Source organism: Colias philodice, chromosome 26, assembly GCF_061535455.1.
Source record: "Colias philodice isolate Cphi_HAF_F1 chromosome 26, ilColPhil1 Martin Lab GWU primary, whole genome shotgun sequence".
Classification (NCBI taxonomy): domain Eukaryota; kingdom Metazoa; phylum Arthropoda; class Insecta; order Lepidoptera; family Pieridae; genus Colias; species Colias philodice.
In genome coordinates this window covers 6,582,501-6,601,586 of record NC_143111.1, presented here as the reverse complement: position 1 = coordinate 6,601,586, position 19,086 = coordinate 6,582,501, and the positions used below count along the sequence as shown (strand labels likewise).

The 19,086-nt window shown below is 31.3% G+C and overlaps 1 protein-coding gene and 1 long non-coding RNA gene across 10 annotated transcripts; one reads left to right on the top strand and one right to left on the bottom strand.

Annotated features, from left to right (window-relative positions):
• The first annotated feature begins 231 nt into the window (after nt 1-231).
• Nucleotides 232-11,142, top strand: LOC149476969 (lewis-type alpha-(1,3)-fucosyltransferase-like). Of its 9 annotated transcripts, none has more exons than XM_089711461.1 (4): nt 232-375; nt 8,390-8,516; nt 8,675-9,481; nt 10,814-11,142. In XM_089711461.1, the coding sequence occupies exons 2-4, from the start codon at nt 8,422-8,424 to the stop codon at nt 11,079-11,081; spliced, it is 1,170 nt and encodes a 389-aa protein (XP_089567587.1). In that variant the 5' UTR covers nt 232-375; nt 8,390-8,421; the 3' UTR covers nt 11,082-11,142. The 9 variants fall into 9 exon arrangements, with proteins under 9 accessions (XP_089567587.1, XP_089567583.1, XP_089567586.1 ...); XM_089711460.1 differs by lacking the exon at nt 232-375 and adding an exon at nt 5,813-6,045; XM_089711462.1 differs by lacking the exon at nt 232-375 and adding an exon at nt 5,816-5,961.
• Nucleotides 4,372-5,319, bottom strand: LOC149476970 (uncharacterized). Its single transcript, XR_016317768.1, has 3 exons — nt 4,741-5,319; nt 4,552-4,613; nt 4,372-4,477 (listed from the first exon to the last, which is right to left on the bottom strand). It is a non-coding gene; the product is annotated as an uncharacterized LOC149476970 (long non-coding RNA).
• Nucleotides 11,143-19,086: the final 7,944 nt, after the last annotated feature.

Genomic DNA, 19,086 nt, shown 5'->3' with positions numbered 1-19,086 from the left:
AAGTTTAATATTCATCATCATCAGCCTATATATACAGACATGTCGGTTTCTTCACGATGTTTTCTTTCACCGTTCGAGCAGTGGTTAAAAAATGCGCAGATAAATTGAAAAATCCATTTTTTTCCTGCACGCTCACCTGGTCTCAACTCTCAAACCCCGTTATGAATTTGAAGACCTTACAACGGAGCCACAATTATATCAAGTGTAATATTGATATATTTTAATTGTTACATATCCTTTCAAGCAAAAGAAGTGTCACTCTATGTCCTATATGATACTAGTGTATAGCGTGTCGTCGGCCATTACGCTATCGACCTTCTGCCAGTGATCAGTATTTGTGTTTGTGATTTGAATATAATATTGTCTCTTTAATTTGTGAGTATGGATCTGAATAATAAATTTTATTTGTAGAAACTATAAAGATGCACTGTAAAAGATTTGTAATAGAGACCGTAGGTTTGTTTCGCAGAATTTTTTTGTGTAAATTTTTGGCCTGTCATTTTTTATATATAACCATATTTAACTAAGTTTTTCATTTTATTTGTCTTTTAAATCGCAAAGAAAATGTTTTAATCATGTAATACTAATTTTGTAGACGTTTATTTTTTAACCAAAGTATAGTAAAATCCATACTAATATTATAAATGCGAAAGTAACTCTGTCTGTCTGTCTGTCTGTTACTCAATCACGCCTTAACTACTGAACCAATTTGCATGAAATTTGGTACAGAGATATTTTGATACCCGAGAAAGGACATAGGATAGGTTTTATCCCGGAAATCCTACGGGAACGGGTTTTTCCTTGAAAACGCGGGCGAAGCCGCGGGCGGAAAGCTAGTATAAAATAAGTAAAAAATTGTGTTTTATAGGTAAAGTGCTTTCAGCTTTATATCATCGTGTTAACATTTTATCACACTATCACAAATAGGTATCTGATAAGATACGACTATCGTATGGGTCAATATTATAATAATCATTTGGTATTTTATATCAACACCATATTTTATTAGTACATATGTACATGTTTTTAGGACTTCTATGACGCGACAATTTACGTTACAATCACATAAAAATGTATCTCTATATATTTCTACAAGTCGTATGTTTGTAACACTATTCTTCCTATATGGCTAGACCGCTTTTAATTTCATTTTTGTGTGCCTTCACGTAGATTTAAGACTGATTTAGATTCACGATTCAAATGCGAGTGAAGCCGCGGACATAACCTATTAAAATATTTGCGCATTCGAGCGTATAAAACAACATATCAATTACAATTTATCATTAGATTTAACTGGCACAAAGTTCAGTTGTTTACCATGAACTTATTAGCTACATTACCTGTTTTCAAGTGCCTAATTACCTTAAGTATATCTTGTACCTAGGAACGTAAACTAGGCTCTAACTTTAGACGCATGCCTGACATAGCTTGCAAAGCTTACCTTAATTGTAGTTCTTATGCACTACAAGGATTTTGGACTTAAATTCAATAATAATACACTTCGTTTAGCAACAGGATAACTTATTGAGACAAAAGCTCGGTTTTATCACTACTAAGCGAGCTCTACCAGACAACAAAGGTGGGATTTCAATTACAAATAAGGAAAATGTAAATAGTTGGCGCAGGAATGAAATATAATATATACTTAATACTATATTCAAACTCTACATTATTTTACTCTATATATTGTAAAACACATGTACCTACATTATGTACAAACTGAAGAGTGAGAGAACTCGACTACAAATTAGTATTTTCTAAGAATAAAAAACATTAATTGTCTGCCAAGATATAGTTTACCGTTTCAGTATGTGGTATTATATTATCTCTTTTTTATGTCATATCTGTTCTGGGATCCACTCTTCTTTGAGTGTTTTAATGATAGCGTTCAATAATTACAACCAATAAGGAATGGCCTTGAATTTATCTTAATTAAAATAATGGTGGTAGACATAGGTAATATGAGACTTGTAAAAATTCGTCTTGCCACAAGATATTTAGTGTGAAAAGAAAATTGAATAATCTATCGTAAACTATTTTTAGTACCTAGGTATTTATGCGGGTATCCTCCTTTATGAGAATGCCGAAAATTCACTTTAACAATTTACATCAATTCGTGTTTTTCCTGAGGTTAACGCGATCAACCAAACAAATTCTTTAGCTTTATAATATTATTAATATATTAGTATATAAATTAGATAACACAATATGTTGTAGCATAAGGTATACACTATACATACATAAGCGAAAGCAAATAGCTTCATATAACTGGTGAAAGTTAATTATAGCCCGTACATTTTCTGCTTGAAAGTGCTACCATAATGATCAACTTGTAGTGGTTTTTGACGAGATAAGATCTGAGTAAATATTACAGTGTTCTTGAGAATTACTGCTTTTACATCTTTTTAGCCGACTTCAAAAATGTGGAGTTTTCAATTTGGCCGGTTTATTATTTTTTATTATATAAATATTGATGGAATGGGTGACTATAAAAATTATATTTAATATATTATTCGACAAAATATATGAGAGACCTTTTATTTCCAGTTTCCACACCAAAAAATCTATACATGTTTAAAATGATAACAGCATGTGTTAGTTAGAAAAATTGGTTTTTAAAATGTTCATGTACACATTGCTAATTATTGTTGTTCTTCACAAGTTTTCCATAGCCACATACATACCTACTTACACAATTATAAGTAGGTACGTTTTGTCATAATGGTTTTAACAATCGACTTTTTTTCTGAGCAAAGGACATGACTATTTGCACCGGAAGTTGGCTTAAGATTGGCCTGTTTCCTGTCAGTGAATAAGATCCTTTTTACACACGAAACATTGTCATACTACTTAGCTAGTATAAATATATAATTGTATTATTTTTTGGCTACCCTAGTAAATTATGACTTAAGACGATACACAAAAAAAAATCCACTTCTTGGCGGGCGGAGTCTAATAGTTCGCTATCGCGAACGCGGGTGTGCGCGATGTCATTCTTGCAAACTCGCCGCGCTGCCGCTGGCCGACTCGGGACAAACATGTATGGAGTCGTCATACAGTTATAATATTGTTATACATATATTTATTGGTTTTATTTTCTTGCTTATAAACAAATAATCTTCTTTTTAACAACTACTTAGACATTATTAATAATTTTTATTATTTCGTAATGTTTACTTTATTACAAAATAATACAGGTTATAAATAATCTCAAGAGATCACTCTTTAGTGATAAGGCCGCCCTCTGTGCTAGTTTAGCTATAAGTTTTAGTTTTAAGTAATTTGTATAACTAGCATAGTAAAGTGTAATAAATAAATAAATAAAATAAAAAATCTTTAAAATAACAAAAAATATTGTTACTCTGAAAAAATGAAATGGTACTCAATAACGCGGACTACTGAATGGATTTAGATAGAATTTGATGCTGACGTAGATATTACATCATGCCCAGAAATGAAAGGTAATATTTCTGAAAGAAGTTATAAACCCTAATTCTTCTCAGTCAAAGTCAAGAGTGGAAGATATCACTAATACAGTAAAACTGATGCGAAACTTTGGATGTTAATTTGTATATTTTTTTGTTAGTTGTTACTTAATCACGTCAAGGCTACATTACCAATTTTGATAAAATATAGCTAATTGCCTAGATTTACACATAGGATACTTTTTATCCGAACTGAACACTTCTGTGGGATAAGACAGGATTCACGATATAATCTAATTCCACGCGGGCAAAGCCGCGGTCGGAATGATATTTTTTTAAATAAAAAAATTGTTTAAAAAAAAAACACAAAATATATTGACGCATGTAACTATTTATTTTTTGCACTCTATTATAATTGTAATTATTCATTACAAATAATCAAAATAAAATAGCCAGAACAAAGTTAGGCCCTGGTAGGGTAGGTAGGCAGGTACAGCAATGTGAGACGAACACTGGCTTATTTATACCAATAATAATGTATTATAAACATTAAAATAAGTTTACTTTCTAACAACAAAAATACATAATATAAGCTAATGTGAAAGCGAATCAACCAATCATCCCACAACAATGAAATGTGCACACAAATATTCATCCAAATCGGTTCATGTCATTAGGAGGAGTGACTGCAGCGCCATCTTCCGGGCCCAATTGTGTTTCCAGATCACCCAGGAACTCAATTTAATATACTTACACAAAATTTTTCGAAATGAAAACTCACATTACTATGTAAATATGAATATAAACCTGTTTTATTACTAAGCAATTTCCCGCACAGGTGTAGTAAGTATAAATGAAATAAATATCAACATCAAATTCTTTATACAACATACTTATCTACCACCTACTAAGAAATGTAATTGAATTGAAATTTTTTCGTATTTTTTTTAAATATAATACTACTCCAATGAGCTCCTGTTCCATATTACGTCCACCATACTTCCACTAAGTTCACCATGATTTTTTATTTCTTTGCACTTTGTTGCTTTTTGCTAAAAATGGAATCATGCGATAAAACCAGTAGAGCGTTGATAACATACATTTTTGACTGAATAAAGGTACTTACGAAGGAGTGGGTTCACATTGTGAACAATCAGTGGGTTTATTTTCCTTCTGGATTCCGGATTTCTGAAAAGATTATTTATGCTATAAATGAAAAAAATCTTACACATTCGTTATGTACTTAAAACAGGGGTACATATCAAACATCGTCTATAATACAATTATCATCAAATTTAAAATAAAACCAACTTACTTCATGAATTTGTTCCAATTGTAAGCATTCTTTTTCCTCCAACCTTTATGTTTCTTCTTCTTATTTTCTTTATTGTCCCCATTTGTCTCATTTTGTCTTATCGTGTTGTCACCCTTTTTTACGATTGCGCGAGCGACACAAGTTCCCCGTGTGACGGCCGTAGCGGGAATGACTCGTGCAGCGATCGGGGTAGGAAGGTACAGGGCGGCTCTCGCTATATTGGCTGGTCGCGCGCTAATTTCAAGTATTTCTTGTTTATTTCAAAACCATCGCATATTTCAAAATTCTAACACGGTAGACGTATAGGTTGTATATTTTATAGTTAATATCCAAAAAGTCGTAACTTTACGTTTGTTATTTTGAAGATGCCAGAGATTAAAAAAAAATAACAATGAGAACTTTGTATTTTTTTTCTATCGAGAAAATATCATGGAATCATGTTTCTAAAACGGTAGACGTATTGTGTTACTATTGAACTTTCTTGTCAAGAATTTTCATCACGACAACTTTAATAATATAAAAATTACGAAGGTTTGAAAAGGGCCGTAAATGTTAGAAAAATTAATTCATCACCTTAACTACTAAAATCCTCTGGAATCATATTCTACCAGAATTGGTTTGGATTTCATTATTGATTTTATTAATATTTTTTATTGTGTTCGCTTTGCAGAGCCAAGTTCAGTACCTTTATATTCTCAATATAGGTCCGCAAAATATTATTAAATAATTACATAAGTATTTATTTGACGCCCTGAAAAAGTTATTGATTTGATTGATTAATAACTTCATGTACGGTCTATTGAAATTTGAAAGTGAGATTTCTATCCATCATGACAATTATAAATGTCCTCAGAATGTTTTATGTTTTACTTTTCTATAATTATATCCGGTCACGATTATTACTTACTAGTGCAAATGACTTACGTATTATCACGCAAATGACTCCAAACAATATTATCTTTAAATTAGTTTCGGAACAAGTCTGCATTTTTGCATTTTAATTACATTTTAGGTGGATGTACAATTTATAGGTAAAATGTTTTCTATCTATCAACAAATGTTACATGTGCGCCGATTACTCAACTCACACTCAACCAGTTACACGCGGTTTGCCGCCAAGTATAGTGTTGTTTAATTTTTTTCTTGTATAATCTGTATTCAGTACGTAATTCCCGCTCATTTGGTTTTTTAAGTGTCGACTATCATGATATAAGAAATTACGTAAGTTCGTTCCAGTGGGGTACGAAAATAAATTGAATGTAATTATTTGATAAAAAATTAATAAAAAATATACAACATCATTTTGTAAGTATTTATTTTGTTACAAATATGAAAATATGTATTTTTTTTATCCAAATATTTTTTTATAATTTTGATCACACCTAGCTACTTTAAAACATAAATACACAAAATATTGAAGTAGATGAACATAATATTTTGTTTATTTTAATATCCAAGCGGGAGCCATTAAAATATTTTGGGTTTTTTTATATGGATATCCTCAGACTTGTAACAGATAGGTAGGTATAGGTATTCAAACTCAAACAAACTCAAACATTTATTTATTCAATTAGACTACTTTTAGTAGCAATTTATTTATTAATCCTACTAATCCTACTAATATTATGAATGCGTAAGTTTGTGAGGATGTGTGTGTGTTTGTTACTCTTTCACACAAATACTACTGAACCGATTACAATGAAATTTAGCACACATAGGTAGGTATATAGGGTAACTTGGATTAACACATAGGATAGTTTTTATCCCGTAAATCCCACGGGAACGGGAACTATGCGGGTTTTCTTTGAAAACGCGGGCGAAGCCGCGGGCGGAAAGCTAGTTACCTAATATGTTCTAAATGAAACATAATATTTTAAAATTAAAATTTTCTTATGATTATTTAACTACCTATATCCGCACGGGTAGACATTGTTATTTTTTTTAAATATTATTCAAATCTATACTTAATCAATACTTTGATTCTTAGACTTTGATTATTGCCAAGTAAATAATCAAAGGATCAATATTCGTTCTACCATGACTTATAGGTTCATTAGTGGTGTAACTTTGGTTAGAAGAAATATAACTTAATAATATTAATTATTATAGGTACCTACTACCTACTTTTTTTAGCTTTTTTATGTTTCGTTACTTTTGTAAACAGAGTTTTACAATTTCATACAGCTTTTCTCCCGGTCTCCACAAGCCATTCTTGTATTTAAATTTATAACAACACTTAAAAAGTGACTTAATTATGTATTCCAAAAAATCCCCCGCTCATCAGCTGTTGTAAAAATATGAAATTACTGAGTCACCCCAGAAATCCAATGTTTAAATCCAGTGACCTTGATAGCGCAGTCGCGGCAGGCACGCGCTGTCGGCCTGTCTCATTTTCCTTTCGTAAATAAACAATCATCGATTATTCATTAAACAAAATAAATTTACAATCAATAAGATAAACACTGTTTAAACTCAAATATCTACAGCAATCACTCAAATGTATTTTAAAACAAAACGTGTAATATGTGTAACACTTCTTGTTATTTCAAGTGATGTTTTGACTTTGCGTTCATCGCGCATGCGTGGTATAACCCTGTGAAATTGGAGAGCTATGCGGTATGTAGTGATTTGTGTTTGGGTCACGCGTTTTGATTTAGGTGGGTTATAAGAAGACATTGAATAGGAAATGTATGTGCTATTTCTGTTGCAATAAATGTCGTTTTTGCTTGTCATAGAAACTTGATATACAGAGATCGTATTGTTTATTTTTTGTTTCTGGGTTAGTATTATAAATGCTGTTGAATGATTATCTTTAATTGATACTTGGAAGATATGGCTAAGCCTCAAGTGAATTAGGTATCTATAATTTAACCTAAAAATATGTGAACTAATTTATTGGAATAAACTATTATTCCAACGCGAACGTTATCATATAAACAATCAATTATAACAACCATTAATGACATTTTTTCTTAATAATTTAATGAAAATCATAACTGCGATATAATAATGTCAAGTGTGTTTTGAATACTTATGTAAAATTAATGTTTGTACATCTAGACAAAAAACAAGCCGGTTTATCGTACCTACTTACAGTTCGTACATCATATCAAATTTCTTTGCGGTTTATAGTCCAGTTATAGGCCTCGTAATCCGTGTATAAGTGCATCAACAACTAAGGGTATGCATTGGAATGTTGGGGTTAGGGTTGGCGCATGCGCAAATTTGCAGAAAATGCGTGAGTGTTTAGAAGCAGAAGGAATTTAGTACATTGACCTTAATGACTGTCTTCACCCTTATATGTAGTTATTTAAAGAAATTTTGGAAGAATATAAAAAAAAAACTGAGCTGGAATGTGGCTAGAATTTAGTAGACATTGTAAAATTCACTATGTTATACCTAGTAGATACGCAGTTGTCAAACGACAGTTCTTGTATTTTTTTGAACTTATAGCACGATAACTACCTAGGTATTTAAGGTTTAAGGAACTTAAAGTCAAATAGACTTTTTTATTATTTACTAAATATCGAATAACATGTCCTATATAATGTAATAGTGGTGTCCTATACATGTCATAGTGGCTGTCCAATAAATGTAATATTGTGGTAGAATTACTACTAATGACTCTAATTCGTATTTTCAATTCCAGGTCCCAACGTAGGCCCACCATAATAACTTCAAATGTCGCATGAAATAGTGAGACGTCGTAAAAATGTGACCATGTGGAAACTAAAATGCGTATGTTTATTCCTCTGCGCTATCGCTTTATTGCAAATGTAAGACAAATGTTGACAGCGCGATCATTTTTTATCCTAACTTGCATAAGTTTTGCCATATCCGTCTGTTGGATTCAATTCGTAGACAGGCGGAATTTCCCCCCACTCAACGAAAGCTTAATACGAGAAGCACTTGAAAATGTCGCTCGCGATTACAGATACGCGGAAGTGTACCGGAAAACTGAGAGACTGCCGGTCGAAACGAAGTTCATCCTTTGGTGGACCCCGGAGGACATCGCGCCATTCTATTTCTTCGACCATGGACAAAGGGGCTTCATAATGAAGAACTGTTCCTTAATCAACTGCTTTGTCACTTCAGACAGAAATTTGTTCAATGGAGACTTGACGAAGTTTCACGCGATAGCTTTCAATGGACGATCCATTGTAAATATGCCATCGTCGCACCTCCCGAAACAGAGGACACAAGAACAGAAATACATATTTTTCAATATGGAATCCGCAGACAACTATCCGATATGTGGACAGCATTTCGAAGATTTCTTCAATTGGACTTCAACCTACAAATTGGATTCAGATCTTCCGTACCCGTATATTCAGATAAAAAACTTAGATGGACAAATAGTTGGGCCGGATAAGAATATGACATGGGAGGAAACTCCTGGAGGGATAAGTGAGGACTTGTTTTATAGAATACAGAATAAAACCAAGGCAGTGGCGTGGTTTGTGTCGAATTGTAAGAGTAGGAACAATAGGCTAGAATTAGCAAAGGAGCTTCAAAAGGCTTTATCTGTTCATGGATATACGGTGGACATTTACGGGGAGTGTGGCCCTTTAAAATGTCCCAGGTCAACGGTGCATGATTGCAATTCGTTTTTGGAGAGAGATTATTTCTTTTATCTATCGTTCGAGAACTCGTTTTCAGAAGATTATGTAACTGAAAAACTGTTGACGGCGTTACAACACGACGTGGTGCCTATTGTGTTTGGCGGTGCCGACTATTCAAGGTAAAGTATATTTTCACAGCTGCTCTTAATTTTATATTGATATTTGATATTAAATTTATTCACAATAAGAGAGTATGGATTATTAAACATGTAAAAAAGGAAGTCGTTTCTGATGTAAAATTGTAGGTAAAATAATAGTGTCTAAAGTTGACGAGTTTATAATATTTTATTTCATTGAATTAAAAATTCATAAAAAATATGGCAGTGGTAAAGTCGGCTATCGCAAAGGAAACTATTTTGAAAGAAATAATTAACCATTTTAGTTGTAATTCTTATCAAGTTTTTTCACCATACACTATTAAAATGGTAAAGTTGTATTGGTTTTTTTTATTACTAATTAGCCAGCAAACGTTATCCAGTTAATGGGTTAGACTAATTGCTTTTCCCAAAAAAATATTTATATTTTTATAATAAGGAAATCAATACGGTTTTCAATAAAACATATAAATTAGGTATACAATTTCTAATTATGTATTGCTTTTAGAGATTATTGTGCCAGTAATCTAGTTTGTGATTGATAAAATATGAGCTAAAGCTAAAAATTAATTTATAAACGCCGATTCTAAAAGATTTCAGTTTCTTGTTTGATTTCTTCTGTGCTCGAAGAGTCGAGAGAAATAAATAATAATAGTTAAAAAAAAACTAAAAAACACGCTTTTTGTAGAAAACCGAACTAAAAAATAGAAATTTTTTATCAAATTAGTGTATTGTCATCGGTCCTCAATAAATCTACAAAGTTTGAACGAAATCTGGCCGTTTAAAGTGGGTCAAAATCGCGCCCAAAGAAGTCGGTTACAAACATACAAACATACAGGTGAAGCTAATATAAAGCGTGTAAAAATAGATTCCTTTGAGAGCAAAGGAATCTATTTTGTGAGAATTCTTGTCATCCTCAACATCCTTTTCTTATATAATATTTATAGTGACCTCAGGGCATTTACTATATGGGTTTAATGTAGTACTAATGTAGACTGGATCTTTCAATCAATATTGTAGCGAAGAATAGAAATTGTGGTCATCATTTTATAGGATTCGTATCTATTTCCGTACCCCTATTTTATCATAGTTTCATAGTTTTCAAAGCTCTTTCCATATCATTGCAATTTTTTAAGTGAAAACTTCTTTAGCGGCGTTGAGTACTTTTTCTGTAATGGGTATAAAATCTTAAACTCGCGTCAGGACACGTGACCTGATCGAAAAAGCGTAAGACGGATGGATATCAAACATGCTCAACGTTAATAATCAAGTTTTCACTTCTGCCGGCACTCCCGGAGTGCAATCCGTCTTTTTTATTTATTTATAAATATATGTTAAATTAAATTCATTTCACAGATTTCTGCCACCCGGCTCGTACCTAGACGCTCGAAAATCAACGCCGCAAGAGCTCGCATCGACTATCGCAAATCTTATAAAATACCCAAAAACGTATAGCCATTACTTTAGGTGGAAAAACAATTATATGTACAGAAATCCAGCGACCACTGACAATGTTTGTGCCTTGTGTGCAGCTATGAATAATGAGGAAATGATGAAATCTCAAACGATGTATCCAAACTTTAGACATTGGTGGAATCCTAATTATAAAGAAAGATGCAGTTAACATGTATTATAGACTGATTATTATTGTGTTTAACTAATGTAAATAAAATGTTTTGTTACTGCTTGATGTGTATAACCTGAATAAGTTAATCTTAGGTTAGGTTAGATGTATAAAATGACAATGTGTACTTATAAAAGGTCCTTGGAAGGTGATGGATGCACAATTTACAATAATTAGGAATTATAGGAATTTCTTCATTCAAAAATAGTAGGTTTTAAACATCATAATGTTGAAAAAAAGTGTTATTAAACTGGTATTTATATTGCAACTGCGCATTATTCTGTTTCATAATTTAGATATCAATTATGAAATTCAATACAATAGCTTCAATCATCGACAAATGAGCATTATGGAATATTGTTACTCCAATTATTGAGAAATAAACAACATACTGTATGCATATTATTTATGATAGTAGGTATTTATCTTTGGCTGATTTTGATTAATGTTATAGCTATTTTAATAAACACTTTATTATAATATATAGGTACTTACCACACTAAGTTTTGAAAGCAAAATCTATCAATCATTTCTTTATTTTTTTTTAAGAATCATTGCCCTTAATACATTGTATTAGGTAAGTAGTAGTTGTTGGTTAATATATAAAACGGGTTTAAACATTTAATGTTTTTTATCTGTTTCTGGTAATTATCGTAAATTCTATTTATATACTTAGTATTCGATTGTATGGCTATTGATTAAAATATTTTATATCAGACTTAGTAAATACTTGTTATCTGGGTATTTAGCAATTCGATTCTTTATCATGAAAAATTTTGTCCTGTTATTTGAAAATTTAAGTTTTGATCATGATAAGCTTCTCGACGCTAAATAATCCAATAAAAAAGAATTATCGAAATCGGTACAGCCGTTTATTCGTGATTCCGTGAGAAAGGGAAATAGAGATTAATTTTTCCCTACACAGTTTAATTATAATTCTTTCAGTAATTAATTCGTTCAGTTTTAAACTAGCTAAGATTACTCAGTCAATTACTTACAACCATATAATAAATTCAAAACTTTTCTTACCTTCTTATCTCCATAATAAAAATGAAGAAAATACACAAGAGCTTTCCAAAAACCAGTTTGTGTAGCTTTTAATTAAATTGATATATTATATAGTTACTAAAAATAGATACCCAAATGGTTTTCCTGCTCCTTTAATAAACGCGCAAAAAATCATACTTTGACTTCCACAGTTGACTTCACACCTACGGAACAAGAGTTTTTATTTTCCTAACATCACAATTTGCATTTATATATTATGTTATTATATTGATATAAACCATGGGCAAAACATTTTTATGGCTTATGTTTTATTTTGTTACATGTTTCTATCTTACACTGCCAAGTTTCAACAAAATCTGTTCAGTAGTTTGGACAAGATTGAAATATCCTATAATAGAAACGCATTTATTAAAGTGAAACTTTTATAACATCGTCTCAAACTTTTTGGTCTGTGTAGCGCATGTCGCGTGTACCGCGGCTGCCGAGTAGGTTACTCGGCAGCCGACCGACACGCGACATGCGCTACACAAAGCAGTGTTCGGAACCGTTCGAACAGTTTCACTTTTACCGTGGTTTCATAAAACCACACAACATTTTTTATATTTTATACATTATTCGATAGCATTATTATTAAAGTAGGTATAGGTACCGGGAAAAGTCATCAAAAATAACCTTATCACTTATCAATAGATAAGATCAAATGTGGAATTTCTAAATTGAAAACGGTGTTACTAATCAATAAGTCACATGATAAAATAATTATATTAGAAAATTATAATTTTCTGGGCTATAAAACATTTGAATAAACAAATTAAAGTTTTGAATAAATTACCTACCTACTATAAATTACTTGTACATAAATTAATGTAACAGGGACAAATACATATTGGCAGTATTGGCACAAGTGTACATAATCTTCAAAAACGCACACAATACTTATAAGTGTTATGTACTTAGTTAATTTTAAAAATTTCAACGAAAACACACAAAATAAAACCATACCTTGCTTTACTGGAAAAAATACTTCATGGTTTTTATACCTAAGAAATTCCATACTAATGAATCAAAATTATTATCTCTAAATGTTATAATATAGGTAATCCATATTACCTACTCGAATATTTACTGGCTGAGGGAAAAGCTGGAATTGAAACCAATGTAAATGACATACATATTTAATTTCTTCTGTGTAATAGTAGGTAAGTCATGTGTTATAAATTACGATTTTCTTACGTAAATATTATAGACTCCCATGACATAATTTAAAAATATCTAGTAATAGAGCTGCTAGTTATAAAGATCTCTCTTTCATATAATAATTAATAAGTTTGTTTATTTTTTCACAAACATGTGAATGTGTCTAATCAAGGTTTTTCTGATGCCCATGTAAAAATACAATCCGAATTCTTAGATTATAATTTGCTTTTTTCCATAATAAGGATTATTATATTGAATCTGTGATATTTCAATAAGCTTTTACAAAACCAGAATGGTTTAATTTTACGGTATAATTAATCGTAACTTATATATATCTGTAATATAAGGTAATATAAATTATTAAAGATAAATGTTACACAAGAATACATTTTCAATTAAAATCAACATTTCAGCTATTCATTATTTGACATGTTAAGTTTTTTCCTCACTACCTACATATTTTTTGTACATATAGGTAGGTAGATACAATCTTTATTAAAATTTTCAATATTGACTTTTCTCAAAATATTGCAGTACCTACGTTATAGGTCGATATAGTCTTTATCAAAAATAATCATAAGTTGCAAATATTGATTTCTTTAGACATTTTAGAGAGGTCAAATATCGATTAAATTGTTATTTCGATTCCCCATTTTCTACTCATATTTGCCATTTATTATGTTCGCCATTTGTTCTAAATACCTTCAAAAGTATTAAAAAAGTAGTTTTCATATCTGTGAAGTGCTCTTCGATACATTCTAACTAGTACTAGAATAAATAAGTTTTAAGTACTTATGTTTCAATCGTTTTTCTATGTGTAAGCTTGTAAATGTGTAATGTTTTGTATTTAAAGATGCTATAATAAATGTGTTGTTGCGAAAATTGTGTTTTTATATTTTAACCTTCTAATTATATAAAATTAAAATAAGGGTTTTTTGCGTTGCAGGATTTGCGCATTTCACAAATTGTCAGTTGATATTTTTTTTGTAGATATGAATGATGATTGATGAATACAATATCTTCTATTGAGCTATACAAGCTTCATATTTCAGTGTTGAATCTATTGCTATGAGTAGAATTTGATATTACAATTTACAAGGCATCTGAAATTATACCAATATGTAAAGAGTCTGTAAAATATTATAGTCCTATTCCCTGAAAATAGTTTTCTCCTTAGCTAAAATAAGCCCACAATAACAATCGAACAAACTTATAACTATGAAAAAGTAAAAGGGACTGAATCCGAGCGCAAACACTAGTGTTTCACAAACATTTTACACGTAAGCTTAACAAGTATCAAACGGATATAAGACAACATTGAAACTACAACAAAAGCCACTGCCGTCCCACATCGTTAACGAAAAAACTTTTGTCGAAGTTAATTAGAAAAGTTTCTCACACGTGGCCAGAATCCACTGAAGTTATTCCCTTTTGTTCGAAGTACGGAGCGGATAATTAATATTGAAAAAACTGATATTGACGCTATTTTTACAATCGATTCAGACAATTTTTTTGCAAATGGGGAGCTGCTTTTTGTCAATTTTTAAAATGGTAATAGACTTATTATATAAGAACTGACAACGTCTATCGATTCGGTCGTCTATTTTAATTATTATTTTGTTATAACTTCATATAAGTTTTTAGGACTAGGTACAAATTGACTCGTAGAACTTGTAACTTATTTTTTGCGCCGATTCGTTTCTTACTTTCAACCTATGGATAGCATCTTAATCTCTCCATACTAATATTATATAATAGATATTCAGAAGCCCATAAAACTATATCTAAAAGTGTATTGCAAGCAACGTCGATAAAAATCTTCGGATGCGCGAGTGCCTATCGTTGTGATGTCATTACGGCCTCCCTCAGGCGCTTAAGCGACACTCAACGATGTAGGAAAATGGTAAATGTGACATTTTAAGGGCACAGAATATTGGTATCAGGAACTCGTGAAATAAAATGTTCGAGGGTCTTGCGATTATCAAACTAGTACAGCTTGCAGGATTACATTTTTCTTTGGCGTATTGAGTTTGAGAAGGCCAGCGAAGTATATTAGATATACTTCGCTGGCTAACAATAATTGTAGATTATGATTCCTATAGTTAATACTATAAGTTGATTTGGAAACACAAAAACTAACATTAACAACTTACTTTAAAGTTTTGTAATCTTTCCTTTTTTCCTTCAAGAAAAATATGTCCCGTGATCATCTTACTCTCTCATAAAATAAGAATTGAGAAAAATATTAACCCGTCGTCTATTAAACTTGCCTGTTCTACAATTTACCTACAAACAATAACATATCACAGTTTTATTCATCAATGTAGGTACCGCGACATGGAACAAAGAGGCAGTAAGTAGATTTGCTCCCACACGCGCCCGGGGCCCGCTACACTCATTCGATTACCGATGCGCCTATATAACTAATAGCATGACCTGGAATATGGGAAACATTGGCTTTTTGTATAAAACACACTTACGCAGTGTAGGGCTAATTATTGGCCTCGAAATAGAAGAAACATTGTTTGCTGAGAACATGTCTTCACTGAGAAGGGTTGTGCAGCGGCTGTGTTGGTGACTTTATGTTTGGTCCAAAAGCGGCATATGAGACTAAACTACTTTACTGTTCTGTGAGACTAAAAGTGTTTATTAACAATACTTTCTGGTTGACAACACAATAACTAAAAATAACATTCCAATAGGTTGCACAATTTAAGAACCAAACTTCCGATATACAACACAATTTAATAGGGCACTATAACTACTACTAGGTACCAGGATATCAGCACTCCATGGTGGATGAATTGATGGCCTGCCCAATAGTTCGATTGACCGGAATAGTGTTGTATTTACAACTTCCTACCGTGTTTGCGGGAAACCAATTAATAACTTTTATAGCCTCCGGTGGTGGCGTCTCGAACAATTAGCAAGGCTATAAAAATCTTCACGGCTGATTGGGAAGGGAATCAATAAATATGGGTATGTCGGCACAACTAGGTATGTACTGGGTACAGATTAAATGTAAGGATATAAAAATGAATGTTATGTGTGTCTTGTGTATATTTTAGTACATCCTATTTAATATTTTGTCATAGAGATTTTCTATATTACGTAGTGCATACGGCTTCTATTACAAAATATGAAATAGCTTGCTTACATTTCCTTTTTTGTCTGGTTTGTTCATCGTATTTTATAAAATTAAAATCAATTAAATTTAAGTAAAGTATGATTGCCGTAAGGGATCTTATAAAGAATACTAGAATATTACAAGTAACTAATTCAATATTATTAGAAGTAATTCTTAACTGAGAATCTACTTTACTTACCTTTTCAAGAATAACTTAGTAAAATGTATAAATGTTTTCATGTTTCGCTGATAGAAAACAATTTTATTTCGTAGAATATTAAGACGTTGAAAATAAATAGACGAATATTATATATAAATTTAGAAATAATAGCAATTAAATTAAAAGAATCGAGTAAGTATATTTAAAGTATAGAGTATAGACCTTGCAGCTAACAAATAACAATACTCGTGTGTACTGCTTACATACTTATTTCTTATCTTAGCTTTGGTTTCAGTTAGAAGATTTAGAGAAAAATGTTTGTTGAATGATCAACAAACATTTTCTCTAATAATAATATTACTCAGTCGGGTGAAACTACAAGAATGTGTCTTTGTATTTCGCGTTCTTCCTCATCATGTGTAAGATCTTATTTTTCAGTAATATCTTATACACATTAAAGCAAACTTCATAATTATAAAAGATATCAAAGAACATTATTTTAAATAGTAACGCAAATATAGTAGAAGTCAAATTTTGATTAAAAAAATAATTGTAAATAGGTATAAACATCTCCGTTTTTAGCAACAGTGTTCATAAATCTAAAAGTGAGTATGTACAGTTTATGGAAAATTAACGGTGAAATAACATGCTATGTCACGCTTTTCCACACAAAAGAAGATATGAGATTTCACACTTCAATATAGAAATGCCACCTTTAACTTGGACCTCAGACAGTTCACAATCCGACTTTCAGTCACAAGTAATCATTGTGAATAACATCGGATTACACAGAATCTGTACCGAAAGAAGTGGCTAATTTGCTAAGAGCTTTCTATTGTTTTCCAAAACATTCCTATTTGCTGATTTAATCGAATTTGTTTTGAGGTTATTTGCTAAAAATACTTTCACTGTTCAGTTTTAGGAAACAGAAATTACATACGTGATATGTCTATAGAAAATAGTCTTTTTATTTATTTATTCGTTCTGAGTTACCTACAAGGGGAAAACATTCAATGTACCTATTAAAATATTTGTTGTAACGAGCTTTTAAACTTTTGTAGGTTATAAGCTCAGAACTTTTGATTTAAATGAGATGTGCGTAAGTACTCTGTACTATTTTTGTACAGTTTATTATTATATCTTATAATATTATATTCCAGTCACCAAAAAATAAATATTTTTACATTAAAGCTTTTGCATTTATATCATTTAGGATATACATATACAGTTACTATAATATTTAGTGCCGGTTTCAAAGCTTTCTGATCGTTTAGTGTTCCTTTCAGTTTATCTATTAGCTAAGATTAAAAATAATATATGAAAATGTACAACAAGAAGTGATATATTTAAATTATCATTGATATTATCAGCAACCAGTGAAACTGGCCTTTACAATTATGGATAATGGAGAAGTTTAGAAACAATTTTCTTCCAAATTTCAAACTATTTCTTCAAAATTCAAATCTCAACGTCGAAGAACTATATCTATAACTTATAGTCAATATGTATACCATTTTATTATATACAACATTTGATTGTCAAAGATTTCTTAACCCAGTAGTGGGACGAACAGGCTCTTTGATCCTGTGAGTGCTTGCGTAGCTGCGTCAGCCACGAGTGTCGGAAATCACCGTAATGGATGGAGGACTTTACCAATAGGGTTGCCATTTCTTTAAGCAGGAAGGGTGGGTATTGTGTGCCCAGAAGCTTGTGTAATGTAGAAAAAATTTAAAAATACAAATCTGTTTTGATATTGACGAAGTAATATTTTAAAATATTAGTAACAGTTGTGAATGTGTTCATGTTATGATAACTTCAGTACTGGTGTACCTATTTTACATGTTGAATTTGAGCTTTCCTTTATGCAATTTCTATGGTTTGTAAATGAATAAAAAAATGCTATTCGTCACTCTCCTTAAATGGTATTCTGCCTCTCTAATCAGATATTGTAAACAACACTTTCTTGCTTAATTATATGTAACTGAGGCATCTATTTCTTGTGTTTATTTTTTTATATTTCTGATGAGTGACATCCCTGTACGATTTCTTTGCGTCTGTGGCTAATAGATATCCATTACTGGCCACTTGTCTCGTGAGTCAAGCACGCAAACCTTTTCAAAGGAGGATTACCGTTTTATGTCGAGTTTTCTCCTAACTTACTCTTTGATTTATTTCTTCAGCTGTATCTCTTCTTCATCAATCTAATTCACAAAACTTCAGAATATGAACAACACTTATTCTTGATTCAGAGTACATTTTATGGTTTCATGGGAAATTGAAATTTCTACAGCAAAAGTGACATTTTATGGCAAGGCAAATAAGATGTGGGTCTATCGTAATACGAGAATTATTGGTATTAATATCTGGTAGTATTCCAGGACTTTGAATTATAGGTATGTTATTAAAAATCTTAACGCATCATTTTGATAAAATTAACAAGTAAAACTTGAATCTAAAAAAAATTCCTAATTATCGATAAAACAATAAATAAAAGGAAAAAGCCTAGGTACTTA

Coding starts and splice junctions, on each gene's coding strand:
- LOC149476969 (XM_089711457.1), top strand. CDS start 8,475: ATGCGTATGTTTATTCCTCTGCGCTATCGCTTTATTGCAAATGTAAGA. Junction 9,482..10,813: donor GGCGGTGCCGACTATTCAAG/GTAAAGTATATT, acceptor TTCATTTCACAG/ATTTCTGCCACCCGGCTCGT.